This window comes from Paroedura picta, chromosome 8, assembly GCF_049243985.1.
Source record: "Paroedura picta isolate Pp20150507F chromosome 8, Ppicta_v3.0, whole genome shotgun sequence".
Classification (NCBI taxonomy): Eukaryota; Metazoa; Chordata; class Lepidosauria; order Squamata; family Gekkonidae; genus Paroedura; species Paroedura picta.
Genome location: NC_135376.1, coordinates 64,186,125 through 64,207,767, shown reverse-complemented (window position 1 = coordinate 64,207,767; position 21,643 = coordinate 64,186,125). Strand labels below are relative to the sequence as shown.

The window sequence follows — 21,643 nt, the reverse complement described above, 5'->3', positions numbered from 1 at the left end:
ACTTTGAATGTGGACCTAAATGTGCTATTTTTTTTCAACAGCAACTTACTTTTTGATGCAGTCTTGATGCCATCTTAAGTAGATAATGGAGTTCTGTGGATGAAAAAAAATGTTTTTAGACAAAAGAAATATAGGCAGGTCTATATCTTGCAGACATCTGAAAGAGATGACATGGTGACATAATTTATATATGTTATGACGTGAAATTTTACCAAAAGTGGACTCCATTTTAGACTACGCTGTAAATAGTGGATGGCTATTGCTAGCAAACAGGAATTCTAAAGTTCAGCAGGTCATCTACCACCTGCAATGAGTCACAATCAACAGATGCCATGACGAGAACTTCTCTCATCATATGTCCTGTAAAACAGGGATTCGCAGGATAACAGCAAGCATGGCTAAAGGTAAAACCTTTGTAAAAATATGACTTAAAATATACTGTAAACTCTCCCCTACCTTTGACATGTATATTTGTTTCTTCCCTTAGATTAAGCAATATTCTAAGGAATTCATAATAGTGACAAAGGGAATATGGTTCAAATACTAATCTCTCTCTCTCTCTCTTTGTATGTGTGTGTGTATATATATGTATGTATGTATGTATATGTATGTGTGTGTGTGTATATATATATAATGCTGTAGCTAATAATATGTGAGCATAAGAGTACTTTAAATGGCAAGTAAAGTGTACAATCCCATAACCAAATTTACACAGAAACAAATTTCACCAAAATAATACGAAATTATTTCATAGCAAGTGTTAAGATTAAACATAAGAGATATTTAAATGTACCACAAATCTATGTTTTGGGCACTTTTGGTTATCTTGCACTTAATCGTTGTTAGATCAAGCATGTATACCAGGTGGAAACTTAACCTCAGGTTGCATGTAACCGCTTGCTACCCTGATTATCACTAGCTCTGCCTACAGTAGTGAAAATGTCAGCACTTGTCTCCTCATTGGGTTTCTGATGAGGTACCTGATCCATCACACTTGGCAGTCAACAAAAATGATTGGCTTGCCAAGTATACAAACCATGGTAATTTTACATTATTATCTCAATGTACACTGTTCAAATCATTTTTGATAAATAAGTCTAGGTCTGCAGCAATAAAAGTTAGCAGCACAAAAGTGTATGCCAAGGGACTTTTCTGGGGATATTGATATATATCTTTTTTAAAAGACTCAGTTTCCAGTGTGTGTGTGGTGTGATAATCACAGGTTTAGCAGCTTTAGATACAAAGGTAGAGAAGAGTCCCTGGACAAATTTGTCCACTTAAAAGCATTCCAAAGTTTTGCTTCATTTTAGTTGCTGGAGATCTTTCTTTACTAAGTCAGACACATGTACAGGCAGTATTCTCAGATCTTAATTAGATGGGTGGGGATGCTGAATTCTTAACAAGAAATGGACTTCTCCCCAGTGTTTCAGTTAGATGTATGTTAAAAATAAAGAGCTTTGAGCAACCTGAATAGAAATGATATCCCCTTTTAATCATGCTAACCCAATTTAGTACAGGTAGTATAACCAGACAAGACCTAGATTTAGGAAAGAAAATAGGGACAGAAAAGACACTTCATTTTGTTCAGTTAAGCATATTTTAGAAATGGAATTATTTTCAAAGTAGTACTCACAATTTCTTCCAAGGCAATTCAATTTCAGTAACCAAAACTTATTTTACAATGTGCTGATTGTTTACAAACTGGAATTCTATTCAACATAATTAAAACAGGTCCTTATTAAATTTTACATCACACCTGAGTCTTTTTAATTCTTTCACTCGTGCTTTCAGTAGTAAAGACTCAGAATTATTAAACCTATTTGAAACTGGTTAAAGTGAGATTTTCCTCCAACAGAATTGACACCAGTAATTGTCATACTCTACAGTACATTATGATGATAGGGTCAAACCTTCCATAGGGTGAGGGTTCATAAACTCATAATCTACATTGAAACAATATGGAAGCCAGCACAGAATAGTTTGCATCCTTACAATCTCTAGCCCTGAGATCTTATTTTAGAGAGGAGAGGGAAAAAGTCAATAAGCACTTCCAGTGTCATTTTCCAGAAACATCCATTTATATTTTTCCACAAACCACCCTCCAACAATCCCATCCATTACTACATTTCCAGGAAAAGATCAAGATTATTTTGATTGCATAATGCTGTTTTGTTTCACTGTCATATATTGTAACCTCACACAAATTTTGCATTAAAAACAAAAACATGCTACAGTTAAAAACTGGCCAGAAAAAGAGTTGTAATAGCATCATCAAAATATACAGTAAGATTTCACTTTGCACTCTGAACAAACAGTTTATCATATGCTTTGCCATTTGTTTTTTCCTTGTAATGAAAATCCTGTTTTTGCATTCAACAAAAAAGAAATTGTAATGAAATTTCTTCTTTTCCCCTCCCCTTTCAACTGAGGTATGCATAGTTCCCTCAGAACAATTCAAACTTTATATCATCATTATCTTAGGATTTCTCCAAAAGACACATTGAAAAGCAATGTTAATATCAAAAGTCAGGTGCTAGATTGGAAAGTGAAAGGAAAGAAGGTCTTTTTTTCCACTTTCCAGTTTCCCTGCTTACTAACCCAAAGGAAAATATGACATTGAATTTCCCACATTCCAACAGGAAAATAAATTCTGTTCGAGACAGCAGATACTAAATATAGAATAAAACCTTGCTAGTCTTAAAGGTGCATTTGGACCCACATTTTGTTTTGCTATTTCAGACTGACATGACTACCTACCTGAATTTATAAATATAGAAATACCACTTTAACCAAACATGACAAGGAACAACAGAAAGTCCTTACATCTGTTAAAATGAAAAAGCCCTCACCTCCTTTTTTTAACAATAAGGGTGCCAACCTTTAGGTGGGGCCTGAAGATTTCCCATATCCAGGCTACATAGACTCCTGTTCTACATAGATTCAGTTCTCCTGGAGCAAAGGATAGCTTCAGAGTTTGGATTCTATCATATCACATTGCTGTTGACCTTTCTCCCTTCTCCAAACCCTGCCTTCCCCAGCCTCCTCCTCTTCTAAATATCCAGGGTATTCCCAGCCTGGAGTTGACAACTCAGCAGATATACTCAGGATTGGGCATGCGCCCTCCCCCCCCCCCCCCAAAAAAAAAAATCATATCATTTTGGATTTGACCAGAAATGATTCAGGCTGAATCCAAATTGCACAAATATCCCTTTTACTTTTTCAGATTCAGGCAAATTGATTCAGCTGAATGTGAATAGTTTCTGATAATTTGGAAACAAACAGATTGGTGCACTTCCATCCATAGAACACTGTGGATGAAAGAAGAAAATATAAACCTTTGTTCTCACCGAATCAGTAATCCTAAATTTATTTATTTATTTTCAATTTACAGGCCCTCCCTCTCCTCATGGTCTCGGGGCAGCTTACACAATAAGTTAAAAAACAGAAACACCTGGGTTGTTATCCTCCATGAGCACGTGTTCAAATGATGGGATCTGCAAAACAAAAAAATTCTGTCCAGACAGCTTCGAGATGAGCTCTAGACAGCCCTTCTCACAAATTTGGCACTTTTCAGTGGAAACCTGGGGATGTGGTTTGTAAACCCACATTTCCAATCCAAAATAGGACTTTCCAGTCATGAGCTTACTACCCTAGTGAAAGGGTCATAGATATATGGTTATATCACCTGTACTAAAGATCATAATGCATACCTGCCAGCAGATGAGAAAGGCAATGGTTTTATTTTCTTTTTTTTATATATTTCTGACATTCATTACTCTTATTTTATTCTATATTATTCTTTAAGCAGTTTGGCTGCCCATTGCATTCCAACAGCAGTTACCACTTACCTTAAGAAACAAATATGGACTTGGTAAAGGGGTCAGAACTCTTGGCAAATGCTCTTGGTGCTCAACATGGCTAGTGGAGACAAGATAATGCAGTAACACTTGGAACAGCAGACATCAGCAGGAACGGTATCTCTTTCCAGATAGCAATTAAGTTCATTCTCCCACACATCAACAGGCTGCCCTCACTATGTAAACAGCAAAATTACATATTATTGCCATTGGTTCTCATCAGTTTTAGAATTTTCTCTCTCTCAGCTGCACTCAAGCATGTCAGCTCCCTCTGTCACAAGGGGTTGAACCCACAGAGTGTTTCCAGAGAGAGAAATGTGTCAACTCCCTCCTCCCACTGCAAGTAACTTCCCCAACCTCTGTTCCTGGAGATAAGAATAACTTGGGGGCCGGAGATTGGTGGCTGCAGTGGGAGGGGGATCAGCAGTCACACTTCTGAAGATGGAAGGTCTATCCACCAAATGCTCCAGATCCTTACTAAGGGGAACTTTTCCACACAAGCTATGTTTTCAGGGGCCTGTCAGCCACAGGCACTCAGACTCCTGAACAATGGCTCTTTCATTCAACACCATATAAATTAATAGGTCTTAAGTATAGTTTGAAAGTATTAGAAACGAGCCTTGGTTTCAAACAATTAACAGCTTTCCCGAGTAAGAAGCAATAATTTTTCCTGTAGCCATTTGGATGGGTAGAATGTCATGGATGCTTTAACAATTCACACAGTCAGATTCAGCTCCAAGTGCTATGTTATTATTTGCCAAACCAATTGAGGCAGAGTGCATTCTCTGCTTGGTAGATCAAGGAATGATGTTGGAATCTCTTCCAAAGCAAGCTACAGCTCTGCTTTCACAGCTGGACATTAGAAGTGCCTTAGCTTGCCTCTAACAGAGATCACAGCATGAGCAAAAAAGTAGTAAAATATGGCTGAAACCAGAATCTATGCTCATGCTTTAGAGGAAAATCTTTGAAGGTATTTTTATTAAACCACCATTAAAATACTCTGTGAAAAGAAAATAATGCCCCCCTATTCCTCACAGACCTTCACAAATTTGTGTGTACACAGAAATTATCTCCTGTAGAGATTCCACTTCATCTCCTGTTCATACTTTCCTGATAATCATTGTTTAGTATTTCACTTCAATAGTAGTCTTTTGCCTTCTGTAAAAGTTAAAATGTAGCTTAAAAAAAATTAACAGGGTAAGAATAATCCCAGCAATTTAAGTAATTTTATTTTTTGACTACAGGATATGGTATTTTACAACTCTTTACTGTGACCTGTGTACTTAGAAGGTGCAAGGCACCAACTTTTCTACCCTGCCCTAACCAATGCAACTTAAAACTGTTTATTCAATCTCTTCCAGAAAACCTCTTAGAAAATTGATCCCACATCTTTCACAGAGCAATTTATGTTACTTACCAAATCTACTATCCAGTTGTTTAATTCCATTATTTCTCTGCAGACAGGATGAGCATTCATTTTCCTTACTTATAAGCATCTATGAATAGTACTCCTTCCAACTGAAGTGATTTTATACCAATCAGCTAACTAGGACAATCCTCAGACAAGGTAGGGTTTTTTCAGGTATGATTAAAATGTTAATTTGGTTTTAAAGAGAGGAAATATCACTCTAATGCTGAGCATGCACACTGGCTTCCAATTTTGAGGGCATCTGAGCACAAGCTGGTTTGTTTTTAAGGGAGGGAGTGTTGTGTTACATAAATCCCTTGAGCATGGAACTGTCCTGTGAACAGAGTTTAGTGCTGGGGGATATATGAGTTGATCTTCCTACCCAAAATCCCAACCCAACCCCCAAAATAAAATAAAAGAGTCTGGGAGTGGGAGGTACTAGGACTGGAGGAACTGTATTGCTTCTGTTCTCAATACTTACCACCCCCCACAAACACACACAGACACACACAATCCCTCAAAAAGTCTCTGATCTACAAAGGGCAGACCTCAAAGCTTAAAGAATTCGGGAAAGTGGAAGAAAATTTGGTCAGGGAGACTACGATAAGATGCTTATCATTTGATCTATTTTTCCTCTTTTTAACTCTCCATATGACACAAGGAAGAAGGCAATAAAAAGAATCCCCTTTATAGTCTAGGACAGGAGCTAGATGACCTGCTATTTGCATGCTTGGCCTCAGCATCCAATACCACAAAGTAACTGTGTTGTAACCCTAGACCAGCCTTTCTCAACTTTTTTGAGAAACCCCTGAAACATTCTTCAGGCTTCAAGAAACCCCAGAAGTTGTGTGATTGTGCCGAATATGGTTGTGAAGCATAGCTGTGTACATACCCTCCCCTTCCCACTGCCTCCAGGCCCCTCATTGTCCATTTTGGGAAGGGGGGGTCATCATGATCATATATGGTCATATCACCCAATAAATGTTTAATAAATATAAAAAATAAATAAATAATGAATTAGCTCCCACCCATTTGGGAAACACTTCCAGGGCCATCAAGAAACCCCAGGGTTTCACGAAACCCTGGTTGAGAAAGCCTGCCCTAGACTGATGTTCAGGGCTAAGGAAGTGGTATATACTAGTTACTAAGTAAAATAGGAGTCTCACAGCTAGTTGACATCACACTATTTGGAAGAGGAATTTCTAAATTGTTTACCCCCCCCCCACACACACACACACACACAATTCCTCACAGGTCCCTAGCTTGTTTTTGAAAAGTTAACACATTCAATCTATAAAAGTGTTTATCATGTATCCACATCCCATGCTTTTTCCCCAAGCATAGAAATACAGTCAAATCTCTAAATACAATGAAACAGAACATAGTATAGTTACAGTAGTTTAAACATCTCTGTGTTAGTTGAAAGATTACCTTTCTGCAAAGAAGGGAAATGCTGATGCATAGAATACTTGATATTGTCTGATTTTAGTATTCAAATAAAAGCTATTATTACATCAATTCAGACTATGAATAAAATTCCATATGAAAACATTTAAAGTACATTAGATTTTTGGTCAAGATGAAAAGACTAAAAACCCAAGCAATCTATTCTAATTGGGTTCCCATGGTAACTGTACAATTGGGTTTTTCAATGTAACATCCCAAAGGCCCAATGCACACTTGTAAAATATACTTCAAACAGCCTGAATTGTTTTTACATTACAGCACTCCCAGGAAGATCAATTACTATACATCCCCACCCTAACTATTAGTGGCAGGAGATGTTAACACTATTGGCCACATTAACATATGTCATGTAAGAACCATCACATATCGCCATAATTATTAAAAACTAAGCCACATGCTTTAGATTCCTCAAATGTGTTTTATTATATAAAGCCAATATTAGTTGTCATGTTTACCAAATGTAAGAAATCAACCCCAAATATATGCCAAGCAATTTTGCTTTTTATATTGATTTCAAGGATAAACAGAATCAATCATTAATAATTACATTATAAGATGACCCTCAGGGTTAATCATATTCTTAGAGACTCTCACTATGGAATTATCAACAAACACTAAACGGAGATAACTGAAAAGAATTCAAATCCGCATTTTAAATATTAATGGTACCATATAAAACAAAGTGTATCCCCTAACACAAGAGTGTTTTATTTGCAGTAATTATAGCGGCAATCCTATCATTCCTGTTTAAGTCCAGTTCTATACCATCCAGCTGCAGTTTCATAGTACAACAGCAAAGGCTCAGCCTATAAACTATATCAGGCAATAATATATTTGCACTTGCACTGCCTTAATCCCTCAGGGATGCAACCCAAGAAGTAGTACTCCCATGGAATCCCCAACAGAAATCTTCTGCTAGCTACTATCCCGTTATGTTACGGACTCCCTGGGCATTCAGGCTCACATGGCACACAGAAAAGTATGCTATTTGTGATCACTGTGGGAGATCAAGACTGTTTTGGAGGTTTTAATATCCTTTATACTGTTAGCCAGCCTATTCCACAGGCTACTCAGAATGATGTGTTATAAACCAGCAAGTAATTTTTAGAAGCCTGTGGAATGGGTCAAACTACACAAATACCTTTCCCAAAGTTTAATCAAGCATTCAAAGGAGCAGTCAGTTCTTCACAACTCCTTCGTTTAGGTATCTGCAAAGAGGATTTCTAGCAATCTACACATACTTCTAGATCTTTTCTAAGACCTACAATAACTTTGTCACAAGTCAATAAGCACTTTAGAAACCTACTGTATATATCCTTTTTCTGTAGTGCTGAATTACTGTTTCAGAGTTAACAGTGATGCGATCCTCCAAGGTTGCTTGTTTCCAGCCTCCAAATTGCCACACAAACTACAGTAACAAAAAAACTCTTGTTTCACATAGATCCAAGGACTCAGCACATAACAGATCTTTCCATAAGATTCAAGTTGATCTTGCTGCACAAAATGTCAACAGAACAAATATTCTCCAAGAGATGACTTCAGGATTTCTCTTTGTAAAGGCATGCTAACCCATTGGCAAAGGACATTCTGCCAATTTGGGGTGGAAGAATTTGGCGGCTTGCTATTTGATTTTTGGTTTTAAAGAGGGAATGTTTCAACTATTATTGTGAGCCACCTTGAACCAAAAGGGAAAGTGGCCTATAAATGTTTTAATAAATAAATGCAGAACTATATTGCCCCCCTACCCCCAAACTGTAGCCAGAAGGGCTGTGGCTGAAATGTCAACTCAATGTCCATTTCTACTTTCCTAGCAGTAATTTATTCAATGTATCTCATGTACAGATATTACCCCTTGCTCCAGCATAACTAGGGATGGGGTAAATTGCATTACAATTACCAAGATATGAAACAAACGGAATTAAATTCAAGAGCAGGAACTCTTTCTGAAGCTGTCATTTTCAGCAGCAGCTCTCATGTTTTGTTAAGTCCACTTCTACCACAAGTATCTCTCATTATTTATGGCTAACAAACCTCTGGAACCTAGATAATACTTTTACCTGAAATCTTGGCAGAACCGTCATCAGCCAGGGTAGATTGCTCAGATAGATTACTAGCCTTGTTCGTCCTGATAATTTTGAACCAATTTTTTCATGGGAAGAGTATCTCAATTATGAAAGCAAGAAGGAAATATGGAACCTCATTTCCTCAGTCCAGCAGTACTAAAACACGAACTTAGGGTCCTGCAATTCATCTGCATGCCTGAGAAGGTTAGAATATTCACACTATTTTACAGACTTTATACTTGCTAAATCCTCATATTTAAATATTAATCATTGGCCAGTGGTTCTGCTTATTTGCTTATTTGTAAACAATGCTGGGAGCGATTGAGGGCAAAATGCTGGGAGTGATTGAGGGGAGCGATCCCCGCTCCTAATGCTGGGAGCGATTTAGGGCAAAAGAAGAAGGGGACGACAGAGAATGAGATGGGTGGATGGAGTCACTGAAGCAGTTGGTGCAGATTTAAATGGACTTCGAGGCATGGTAGAGGACGGGAAGGCCTGGAGGATCATTGTCCATGGGGACGCAATGGGTCGGACATGACTTCGTACCCAACAACAACAAGCAATGCTTTGTAATCTTTGCCCTTTATAAACACGACCATCACAAGCTTTATTCAAGGTCTCTCTTCAGGTACACCAGGAGAATTATTCAAGAACACCGAACTATAACACAGCATCCTTAAATAAATGCTGAAACAGTACTTTGTACCTGGATGTGCTAAGTATAGAAGATAATTATTTCATCGCTTGCATTTTACACTGATTGATCTAAATCACAGTAAGACAATTTAAATATCATTATAATGGCAACTGATTAGTCAGCAGCATCATTTACAAGGTAGCACCATCATTTACATGGTAGCATTAGTATGTTATTTACTAACAAGAGATGGCTGAAGAAACAGTTTGCACATTGACTGCATAGTTAGCATGATTTAAGGCAGTAACACAACCCTTATTAATTTTCCTATGTGACAACAGAAATAGCTTGCTAATGTGTTCCATTGTGATAAGATTTTTTAAAATTATATAGTCTAGACTTTATATGCACTAAACTCCAAAATGTAAACATTTTCAATCTCTTCAAAAAGCAAGAGAAGCGTAAAAACCCTTATTTGAAACTTTCCTTAGTTCAATTTCAGTTGAGTCAATTTCAGGCTTTTTCAACCAGGGTTTTGTGAAACCTTAGGGTTTCTTGAGAGCCCTGGAATGGTTTCCTGAATGGGTGGGAGTTAATTCATTTTCATATAATTTTTAAATTTGTTAAACATTTATCTACCTGGAAGTGAGAAAGCTCAAGGAATCACCAGAAACTCTATGGTAAGCCATTCCTGTAAGTAGACATTGTAACAGGTAACAGGACTTGGGGGCAGGTGAATGACAGCCTTTGTCCTTCCCAAAGATTGTATACATCATATAAAAAGCATTTTTGCAGCAACAGAACCCCAAGTCTGTTTTATCAACCCAAAAATGTTTAGAGAGCCATTGTCCTGAAGTTAGTAACTCTTAAGAGCATGCTATATTTTAAAATGGGCATGTAATTACTGTGACATGCTCCTGTGTAGAACAGGCTCATATCGGTTTAATGGTTTCAAAGCATTACAACATAGATGTATGTTGAGGGACAGGCCAGATTTAGTTAATGAGAGAGCTTGTGCTGTATCAAGTTCCCTTGAGAATAATAGTCTCCTAGTGGGACTTTGACACTTAGAAAAAGTACATTGTAGAGTGAGGCTGTCATTCTAACAAGAAGGTATTAATACAATCAGAATCTACTTTATATGGTGGGTAATCACCTACAGACCTGCAGGCAGTGATGAATTTTCTGAAGGGGGTGTTAATATGAAATATTTCTGAAAACCCTGAGAAACTTACAGATTTAGCAGGTGATATGACTATATATGGTCATGTCAACTTGACCCCATTCCAAAATGGTCAATGATGGGCCAGGAAGGGGAGGGAAGGGGAGGAGCCCCAAGTGGGCCAGAAACTAGTCCCAGTAGATAAACCTTTGTACATTTTATTTAGCTAGTAATACATGGGGGAAACCTGGTATTTTTATAACTGATTAAAATACAGGGAACACAGCGGAGGAATGGCTATTTTTCACAACGGAGTAAGAGTAGACCCCCTTCACTATCTGCATGGAGAATGGAGGCAGGATCTGATAAGCACAAAATTTGGAATTTACATCAAGTTACGAAGGCTACAGAAAAGACTGCTTAGGATTATAGTGATCTGTTCAATGAAGACATTTACTTCAGGTGTCTACAACCTGTGGCTCCAGAACCAATTGTGGCTCTTTCAAAACAGAAAATAAAACCATTAAGCTAAAATAGACTCTTTAACTTTTAATCCATCCTCTTTTAAAAGCTCCCACATATTGTATTTGGGGTATATTTCCATCCCAAACCAAATCCCCCTTCTTATCTAGGACTGAAAATGTTGCACAAAAGGGTTTTTATTGTTTGCTTACTTTGGTTTGCGGTCATCATGAAGCGCTGGATTTCTACAGAACATTGAAAAATGTTTCCATCGCTGCTTGCTTAATTAAAAAACTTTTAATGGCACTCACCCCCACACTAAAAAACCCAAAGACCTCTTGGTGTCCTTTTTCCTACTCAGGTGCTGTTTTGTTTACAAAAACTAAACCACAAGGGATAAGAGCGCCAGTTTGATGTAGTGGTTAGGAGTGCCGACTTCTAATCTGGCATGCTGGGTTCTATTCTGCACTCCCCCACATGCAGCCAGCTGGGTGACCTTGGCCTTGACACAGCGCTGATAAAGCTGTTCTGACCGAGCAGTAATATCAGGGCTCTCTCAGCCTCACCTACCTCACATGGTGGGAAGGAGACTGTAAGCCACTTTGAGACTCCTTCGGGTAGAGAAAGTGGCATATAAGAACCAACTCTTCTGCTAGTGCTTCTGCTTCTTCTGCTGGTAACTTGTTTACTGTTCCACAGGTGATTACTGTGGAACAAGTCACAATGTCCTAAGAGCATTCTAGTAGAACCACTTTGCTCTATATTCTGCTAAAAGTAAAACTGGGTAGCCCCTAATTCACCCTAAGTAATCATAAAAGGTTGCTAACTTTGCTCTACTGAAAAAGCAGTTATGGTAAAAAAGAAGAAAATTCTGTGTTAAGAATGATTAAATAAGGGATTGAAAAAAGAACTGGAGATAACACAAGGCATTTTATGAAGACTCATCACCTTCGTAAGTTTGTTTGTTTGTTTATTGTTTGGCTTATATAAAATCCCGTACCTGGTGTCTCCGGGCAGTGTACATGGAATATAGAAACTAAAAAATATATTATAACATTTATAACCATTTGAGATATAAGTAGCAAATAACATAACAAATCACAAAGAACACCCTCACAGATGAGAGGACATTGGGTCATTGATGTTGCAGCTTCCTGGCAGTTTTGGGGTCCTCGTTGATGGTCTTATCTAAAAGACTGGTGGAAGAGCTCCATTTTGCAGTCAACAAAATCCACACTAAACTAATATGGAGAGTGTTTTTTCTCTCCTTCTTCTTTCTTATGTGCTTTCTCAGATTTTCTTATATTATATATATACACACTTATACAGCCATATTGTATTTATCTCAAATCATTTTTAAAAGCTGCAGAATCATTTTGGTGCCATAGTCTATCAGGCTATCTTCATTAATATGGCATCAGAACACATTTGAGTTTAAAAGTTTGAACTAGTGAAGTAACCGATAAACATGACTTGTCCCATCCTTGCTTTAGAGAGTTCACCCCTCAAGAGCTATACTGGTTCTCTTACATTTCTCCTATATTCTTCTTCTTTTTTTACCAATCCAAATATCTTAAGAACACTCTGTGAACTAGAGAACTGCACAATCTGTCAATAAAGTAAGCTTATTTTGAACTACTGTCCATATGACTCAATTTGTCAGTAAGAACTGCCACCAGCGCTGTGCTTGCAGAAAAATGTCCATAAATGCATTATTGCGACTGGCAGATCGATGTCTATAATAAAAACAAATAGATTTAACAAGTGCTTGCTTTTACGAGTTATGCTATTGGTAGAACGTGCATTCAGTTTCACCCTACGACTTCTGGGAATGGGCAATACAGACTGCATTGGATAGTTTGCTGACTGCACAAGTGTTACAAACAGGAAATTATTCTAACACGGGAAATCTTTAAAAGTACATGATGCATTCATAAACATACTTTAGAATTTATACCTTTCACACATCTAGGATTTAGCACATTCAAAAGGTTTCTCCAAAACATGCAAATATATCACTGATAATGGACAGCAATTTCTTTCCAGAAAGCAGTTGAAACTCACTATAAAACAGCTGCATCATGGCCAGAATGGCTCACTACTCTTGAGAATGGTGCAGAAAGAGTAGTATTTTTGCTCCCATGAGCCTCTGATTCAGCTCCAATCTAATTGAGAGAAACTGCCACTGTATAACCTGACTTTTCAACATTCAACATGTGCGTTAGGGTGTCATCTTTCATGTTAGTGGTCTCTTGGGCAGTATAAGAAGTAGTTAGTTATGTATTGTTCAGATGGTGCAACATTCTTAACAGCCTGATTATGTATACAATAAATATTAACAAAAACTATGTCTCCAGAACTGCATCATCACAATAAACTGGCTGGCTCCTGTGGATGACAAAAACACCATCAGAGGTTCACCTGCAGTCTAAACTGTGGCTACTCAGGGGGAAGACATCCAAAGTATTCAGGGGGGAAAAAGACTTTGTAAATTAATTGCCCCCCCAAAAAAAATCCCTGAAAAACTGATTGAGGACGACGTTCATCAACACCAAATGTTGTGAGCATTGGATGTCCGTTAAACAAAAGAGAAGAGGGTAAGGAAGAAGTCTCCCCAAATCTGAAAAATTGGTAAGAAAAAGATTTGGAGGGGAACTCCAAATTCTTTCTTCCTTTGCTGAGACCCAGCTTGTAATTCATTAAACTGAGAATATACCACCCTTTCATTATTTGCAAATGATCGTATATAAAATATATATCTCCTGAACCTACAACACGGAAGTTCAATATAACCTTAGCTTGCATCGATAACTTTCTTGACATTTTATCCAAAGCTTCTCCATGGAAAGCTTCCTAATGCTTTTCCAGGTCAGGCCCTGGTGTTTTGTGTTTAAGCAAGCCCTGATAGCCTTCCCAGTGGGCAGGAGCTGCTCCTTCAGGCTACTATTGCTTTACTGATGCCATTAACTGATTCTCTACATACGTTAAGCATTAAACAGTGGTGACAAGTTAATTACAGAGTTTATCAGGAGATAAAGTAGCCACAGTAACACAAGATACAGTATAACTACTATAGCTTCCTATAGAGCATCTGTGCAGTTGCTGCTTAAGTGGTGTAATTAACTTGTCATGGATCAGGCTGCAGATAAAAGTTGCTGATGCTAGCTTGCAAGCGCACCTACTTGGATTCATAAGCTACTCTAAAATCTTTAAATATGTATTTGTTTTAGAAGGTAGAATCAGCATGAAGAAGGTATCAGTTTTCAAAGCTTTTTGCAAACTGGAAGAGGCAATAAGTCAACATGGGATATGGAGCTGTAAAAATCCCGGTCATTTAGTTGCATGGCCACTTGAAATTACAATAGTGCCATTCAAGAATTTTAAATGCTTTCCCACTCTGTACAGAGGAGAAGAGGGATTTCTAAGAGTCTGGCACCAATCCTGAATTATTGCAGACATTTTTCTAGGCTTACGTTCATATTTCATCTGCGGATAGGTTGATGTGAAACATATCTCCAAGAAAGTATCTTAGTTCCAAGGGACTTACATCCAGATAATTATAACATGAACATTAGTAAATCTTCTATTATAGTAAGAGTTTAAAACCTGCTCAGAAATTAGCAGTAGCTTTAGAGGGCAACTCTGAGCACATCTGAAGTACATCTTATGGAGTTCAATGAGACTCACAACTTAGCAGACATATAAAAGATTTGTACAAACATGTTTCTTGCAAGAAAAATGAAGATACTTTTTACTGCCAGATAATGAATTTACAGTTTTCTTTACATTTAACCCAAACTACAATTTGAGAGCAACCATAATATTTCACACAACAGATACCCTGCTATATCCAGTCAACCTCTTGTATTAAACTCCGCAAAGCCTGGTAATAGGTCCATAGATCACAAAGGTGTTTGGAGCTCCCGTCCCCAGTAGCAATGGCACATAATACAAGAAGTTGCCTTTGAAAGCCACACATTAATACAGAGGTATGGGTTAGAGAAAGGATGGAAATGGAGCTTTAGAATAGGATCCAGACTAATCAGCATATAAGAACCAACTCTTCTTCTTCTTAATTTTCTTCTTCAATCAGCAGAATAGAACTCCCCTTCCCATAGCATCGAGGCCTACCATTGGACATTTTGGGAGGGGTGGGGCAACATGACCATGCATGGTCATATCACCCAAATAATGTTTAACGCATTTAAAACATTTATTAAAAAATAATTAATTCCCATGTATTTGGGAAACCCTTCCAGGGCTGTCAAGAAACCCCAGGAAGGCCTGCTATAGTTATCACCAGCTGTAACCTCCTGACCGTCCCAACCAATCACTGGGCTGCCTCCATGGTACTTTCTGAAGGTTAGAGTGAGCTTCCTCTCCTATAACTGAACTGTGTAAGCTATTTAAGAGACTCTCAATATGACTTTAATGAGTAACTTTTAGACTGAGCGGAGGGTGGCTGACACCTGAAAAGATGAGAGTTTAGATGGAATTTTCCTTTACAAGTGTCATATGCATAAGACAATGGCCCTTATCGGATACCAGGGAATCTTGAAAATGGTTCACAGCACCCCACCACACTCCGCTGGATTTTTCACAGCCAAGAAGCAACAAAATAGCTAGATCAGACTAGAATATTTACAGTCAGCCCAATGTTGCTGTGCTTATGCTTCGCTAAAACTTCAAGCAGCTGAATCAAGTTTATACCAAAGCAGTGTTCTCTGCAATGAGTGATAAATATTCTGAGGAAGACTGTGGAGAAAACTGACATTGATCACCATGAGGTAAGACTGGGGAAAAATGTAATGTCCTTACCTAGGCATCTGCAGTCTGAGAAATTTTGCTAAATACATTCAGTCAAAACAACCTGCAATTTCTCTCAATTAAAACAACACTGATTATAACCTACTACCTAGTCTCTCCCAAGGTGGTATATTCTGTCAGCACACCTTGAGCTACAATGACACACTAGACTTAGTAGTATTGTAGGATATAGCAAAAAAAAAATCATCTTAATTCAAGAACCTGTATTTCACAGCACTGCATATGCTGCAAAATGGTCATGCTGACCTGTGAATCCAAATTTGTTTTGGCCCTGCAAGGCATCTAGGTACTCAGAGGTCCCTAGTCCCTATCCAGTGATGTGCCAGTCTCTCAAGCTTGCCAAATTTTCAACAGAATGTACACATTTCTGTGTCATTTTCATGCCACCAGCTGGTCAATTCTCCACTAAGAAGACCAGCACTCCAAGCACTCCCTCTGCAATACCATTTAAAGGCTCTGCCCTATGCCTGCTTATCCCACTACTCAACAACTGGTCACCACAGGAACAGCTTACCACACTCGTACACTCTCGTGGAAAGAACAACCTAACACCAGGGCCTCCTTCCCCTCATGTCTATTTTAGACATGGGGGGGGGGGTAGGTGGTACAGAGAACAGAGAATACCAGCATTTAAAACAAAAATGATTGTTAAAGACAGAAAGTCCACACATAGACAAGTGTTTCCAAACTATGATGGGTACAGTGTGAGATTTTTCAAACTTGAGCCACAAGGGAGGGGAGTATATAAATGCAAATAAATAAATAAATAAATAAAATGGTGCCTGGGGAGGGGCCTCCTACCCTGTGCCTGCTAGCTCCAAGCTTAGAAGGAAAAGATTTAACTTTAAAAGATCTACCCTTATTTGGGCAGGTTGACTGCCCCCTCCCAACCATTGATGGGTCTGGAGGGGGTGGGAAAGGGTAGGGCACCAGCCATTTAAACCTTTGCTAGTGGAGGCTCCTCCCCCTTCCAGGGGACAAGGTGAGGAGGCATGGCCAGCTGACACCACTTTCTGGTTTCATGAAACCTAGAAAATATTTCAGTGGTACCACCATAGTCAAAAGGTTGAAAGGGGCTGATTCAAACATTAAATTTAGAAATTACAGTATTCTAAATGCTTCTTGTTACCTTGGAGTTTTGTCTGGGCAGTTGGCCCTCTATTAGCTACACAGGGCCATGGCAGCCATCCATGAGCCAATGGATTTCACCAATTGGACCCCATTATATGAACTTCAGAGAGCCTATTGTGGCGCAGAGTGGTAAGGCAGCAGATATGCAGTCTGAAAACTCTGCCCATGAGGCTGGGAGTTCAGTCCCAGCAGCCGGCTCAAGGTTGACTCAGCCTTCCATCCTTCCGAGGTCGGTAAAATGAGTACCCAGCTTGCTGGGGGGTAAACGGTAATGACTGGGGAAGGCACTGGCAAACTACCCCGTATTGAGTCTGCCATGAAAACGCTAGAGGGCGTCACCCCAAGGGTCAGACATGACCCGGTGCTTGCACAGGGGATACCTTCACCTTTATATGAACCCCATTCCTCTCTCTACCCACTCCGCTGTGGGTCATTCCTCCTCATCTATCTAGTAACTGGTATCCCATCTGTCCCCTCCAAGATATACATTCTTCCCAGGGTTTGTGAAGGCCTTTTAACTGTTCTACGCTACCTAGAAGTAGTTGCATAGCCAGACCTTAAGTACTGGGTGCCTGTGGGAGCCATCGATAGAATGGGAGTGCTTGAGAACTATTAATATCTCACCTGTTTCTTATCTTTATACAGGTAGATATATCGCCTAAAAAAAGTTCAGTTATAGCCTCAAAATGGAATACATTTCTTCACCAAAGTATTAAGGCTGAAACCTTAAGCATATTTACTAGAGAGCAAATCTCACATGATTTCAACTTAGGTCTACAAGGTTTGTTTTTATTAAGATTTCAGACCAGCCACATCTTGAAAACTCATGGAGGCTATAAAAATAATACAGTAAGATACACACTAAATATAAAATGCTGTATTAAAATACCCACAGAATATTACTGCCACATCAAAAACCAATCCAATCAAGGTGTTTTTGATTCATGCCAGAAGGTCGGAGTGAAATTGAAACAGTCCCTTTGGTGCTCTAACTCTGATGAAAATCTAGGCAAAGGGCACTCTACTGCTGCGTACCAGTCACCATACAGACCTTTTTATTGGCTCTCAAACAAACTTCAGGTACAGGTGAGATAAGAACATGGGACAGCTTAAGATGGAACACAGGTATAGATGTAATGCTGCTCAGTCATGAAAGCAAGGAGCATTCTTCAAGCATCCTTCTTTCAACATTAGGAACAGTTAGAGTAGCCTAGACCAGACTGCAAATAAATGTACCTGAGCCATCAGCGAGGGTGCTTTTTGCTGCTGCCTGGGGGGAAGCATCGTGTAAGACTCAGGAGCTTCCTCGCGGCTTTTGGCCTTGTCGGCGCATGGCAAAGACGCAGAGCGAGGCACAGCGAGCCGTTGGAGGCGTAGCAGGTGCCTTATATGGGCAGCCTGCCTACGCTCGCTCTCCTTCCTCCTCGGTGCTCCGAGCGGCAAGTACCCACCCACCCTCCCTGGGTAGTTTATAAGTTATTGAGTGTTTCCAACATTTTATGTTTTGTGAGTTTGAAGTTGTTTTTGTCACAGCTTGCGGTGGTTGTAATGGGATGGATCTTTTGGGGGAAGGCTAAGCTTGCGCGCTGGCCTTCCCAGGATGGGGGCCCTTATAAGGGGCTGCGTGGATGCTGAGCTGCAGCAAGCTCGCATTTCCAGGTGGAGGAGAGAGCCTGACAGAGGCAGACACCCAGAGGGTCTCTTATATAGTATCCACCTCCCATTGGTCATCAGGCCAATCAATCGGGAGCATTCTCAAGGCTGGCTAGCCGGAAGCCCGGTGTGGGAGAGCCTGATGACAGGTGCTGCCTTGCGGTCAGCTGACCTCAAGGAGGCAGATCCATCCCATTTTACGCCTCGCTCATGGGAGAATAAAGGCTGTGGCCAGTTTCATGCCAAATTCAAGTGTCTGTGTCTGACTAAGGTGCAAAGATACCACCATGCAAGGCAAATCTACTTCTTACCATGGTTTCAAACAAGTGTAAATCATGATTAGTGAAGATGGCATAGATCTAAACTAACCAATTATTTGCAAATAGGAGGCAGAGGGATGCCTGTGCAGGGGAAAGAGCATGTCAACAGGCTATGAGCAGCTAGGTGGCATCAAGCTACAGAGAAGAACTATTTCAAGTTCATTCAATTCCTTTCTTCTGAATTCTGAATCTTTTGTATTTCCTTTTGCATTAATTTCCTTTTGCACACATGAGAAGAAGGAACCACATAAACTGTCCAACTTTGATCAACTGCCTGATGTTCTGGGACTTTACTTTTGGGCCAGAAGGGAAACTTCGGGATGAGCATTCCACTTACAATGAACCAGGAGCACCATCAAAAGCCTTAATAGAACGGGTATGAAACTGCCAAAAATCAGGTCAATTTTGATTCAAGATAGACGCTTTTGTGTGCAAGCATACTTCTTCAGATACAATACTCTGCTGGTCTTAAAAAATGCCACTGGACTGAAACTTTTTTCTGCTGCTTCAGACCAACCTAGCTACCCATCTGAATGTATCCAGTCAGCCACCCTCCAAAATATATACCAAGTTGATAGAAAAAGAGAAACCAAATGTTTTTGTGGGTTTTTCTTGGGGAGGGGGGCACGTCTGGCTTTTCTTTAAGGCTTGTTTGTTTCCTTAGCAACCCTGCTGGGCCCTTTCCCCCCACCCCCATTTCATTATTTTCATTACGAAGTCAACTTTCAGGGAGCCCCTTTTTAAGCACAGTTCTTCTTCTGAGGGTTTCCCTCTCCGGAATGCGAAAACAAACAAGCGGAAACCCAACGGAAGCGCGCGGCCAAGCGAAGAGAACCCGCGACGACCGCGCGGAAACCACACAGTCATTTAAGGAGGCGGTTTCTCATCCCGTCCAGGAGGGAAGCGCAGAAAGCCGGGGGGGGGGGGCGGCGGCTCTGAGTTTGGTTTTTAAGCTATCCCCCTCTCTCTTCCCTTTCCCTCTCAGGCGCGCGCCCTTGGGAGCCGGGAGTTTTCCATCCATCGAGCTGCCCCTTCTCTCCCCTGCTCCCCCTTCCTGTCCCGGCCCACTCTGAACACCAGCAACGGCCCGCAACCGAGGGCTGCAAACCAATCCGGCCCAATCCATGGCGACGACCGCGGCGGGTGCCCGTCCTTTCTTTCGCGCGCGACTGAGCGCGCTGGGAGTGCCTGGAGGCACGCGCCCCAAGCTGGCACCAACTCGGAGAAGCCCCTTGCCCAGCTCAGCCCTTTTGACAAGCGCTAGGCAAGGAGAACCCGCTCTGGGAGCCGGGCAAGGCTCACCTGCAGCTAGCCGAACACGGGGGGGGGGGGGAGTATTTTGCACATTGTCGTGTGAACGAAAGTGCGTCAAGTGGCTTGGAGGAGGGACAAGCCAATTATGAGGAGAGGAAATGTTATCCGCATTAGAGCGGAAGGGACATGTTGGGGCTTGTCTCTTAACCCAAAGCTAAAGAGGAATCGGTGCACTCCCTGCTCTAAGGCGGGGCGGAGCATACCTGGCGGAGACATTTGAAAGACCATGCTATGTAAGCCTATGCGTGTTGGTGTGTTTTACAGATCTGCCACGCCGAAAACAGGTTTACACAAACATTAAGCCAGGCCTGATCTCTGCTTGTGCATATGATGCAAAGTTAAAGGCAAACCTATCAAAGCCCCGAAAGAAACGGACACGAGTTCCAATTGCTGGATCAGAATTGCCCCTAATCCAGGCGGTGTGGAAGCCGCAGAGCTAATAGGCTACAAATTGGAAGCTGTTGCTTTAAAAAATATTGGTATTTGGGATTAAACTCTATTGGACTCTGCGGGGTTTAGTAATATGCATAAAATCTAGCTTCTGAAAGCGACTCTCCCAGATTATCACACATCGTGGCTAACCTGGCACAAACAGGAAACCAGCTGGGATGCTGAATGCTCATCGGACGGCGTGGAGAAAGAATTTCTTGCAAAGAAGGTGAGCCTGATGGGAGTCGTAGTAAAGGCGGCCGCGGGAGATAAAAGCAAACTTCGCTGCCCCCTATAAAAGACTACAACTCCCAACATGCATCATGCTACAGCCGTTCCTCCTGGCTCTGAAATGAGGCTCTTGAGCCATTCCTCCTGGCTCTTGACCTCTCATCTCGTTCAGGTCTGCCTGTAGTTCCGGGAAGCCGGAGTTTGAGCAGATCTAGTCGTTCCTCACCTGTCTGCATAAAAAGCCAACCATACAGATTTATCGTTTAGATGCGTATTCCTTTGAAACCTGACCAGCTATAGCGATGTCTTTGTTGCCGCTCTTTATCGTACGCGTGTATGTATGTCAGCTGTCGTTGCATACAGTTACAAGTACGTTCAGTAATTAAAAAAAAAACGCTTTTTGTGTACTTTTAGGGAGATTGTTTTACATTCACTGTCTTCTTCCTTGCTGGGAAATGTAGTCCCTGGTACTAGTGATGATGCGAAACTTCATGGAAAAGGGTTTTGAGGGAAGTGGGGGGGGGGGGGGTTCCAAACTATGAGGGAGGAAAAGGCACTTGACCCAGTCGTAGACTTTTGAATGTATGTTGTAAAGTGACATGGCGGTAAACAGTGCTGGGAGCAAAAGAGAGAGACATTAAGAACGCCAAAGACAGAGGCAGGACAATTTTGAAAATCTACC

At 40.5% G+C, this 21,643-nt stretch overlaps 1 protein-coding gene and 1 long non-coding RNA gene across 4 annotated transcripts in view; one reads left to right on the top strand and one right to left on the bottom strand.

The window, feature by feature from the left end:
* The window catches only part of MGMT (O-6-methylguanine-DNA methyltransferase), a 224,784-nt gene extending 203,768 nt beyond the window's left edge, over positions 1-21,016 (bottom strand). The window contains exons 1-2 of one of the 3 annotated variants that reach the window (XM_077350119.1): positions 20,884-21,016; positions 50-93 (exon numbers count right to left, since the gene is read on the bottom strand). In XM_077350119.1, coding sequence (XP_077206234.1) covers positions 50-73 — 24 coding nt within the window. In that variant the 5' untranslated portion in view covers positions 74-93; positions 20,884-21,016. Of the gene's footprint in view, positions 1-49; positions 94-3,848; positions 4,117-20,883 lie in introns of those variants that run through there. The other 2 variants (XM_077350122.1, XM_077350121.1) reach the window with 2 other exon arrangements.
* Positions 21,017-21,067: 51 nt separating this feature from the next.
* The window catches only part of LOC143843664 (uncharacterized), a 35,919-nt gene continuing 35,343 nt past the window's right edge, over positions 21,068-21,643 (top strand). Inside the window, exon 1 of the long non-coding RNA XR_013233638.1 lies at positions 21,068-21,330. This is a non-coding gene — a long non-coding RNA (uncharacterized LOC143843664). The remainder of the gene's footprint in view (positions 21,331-21,643) is intronic.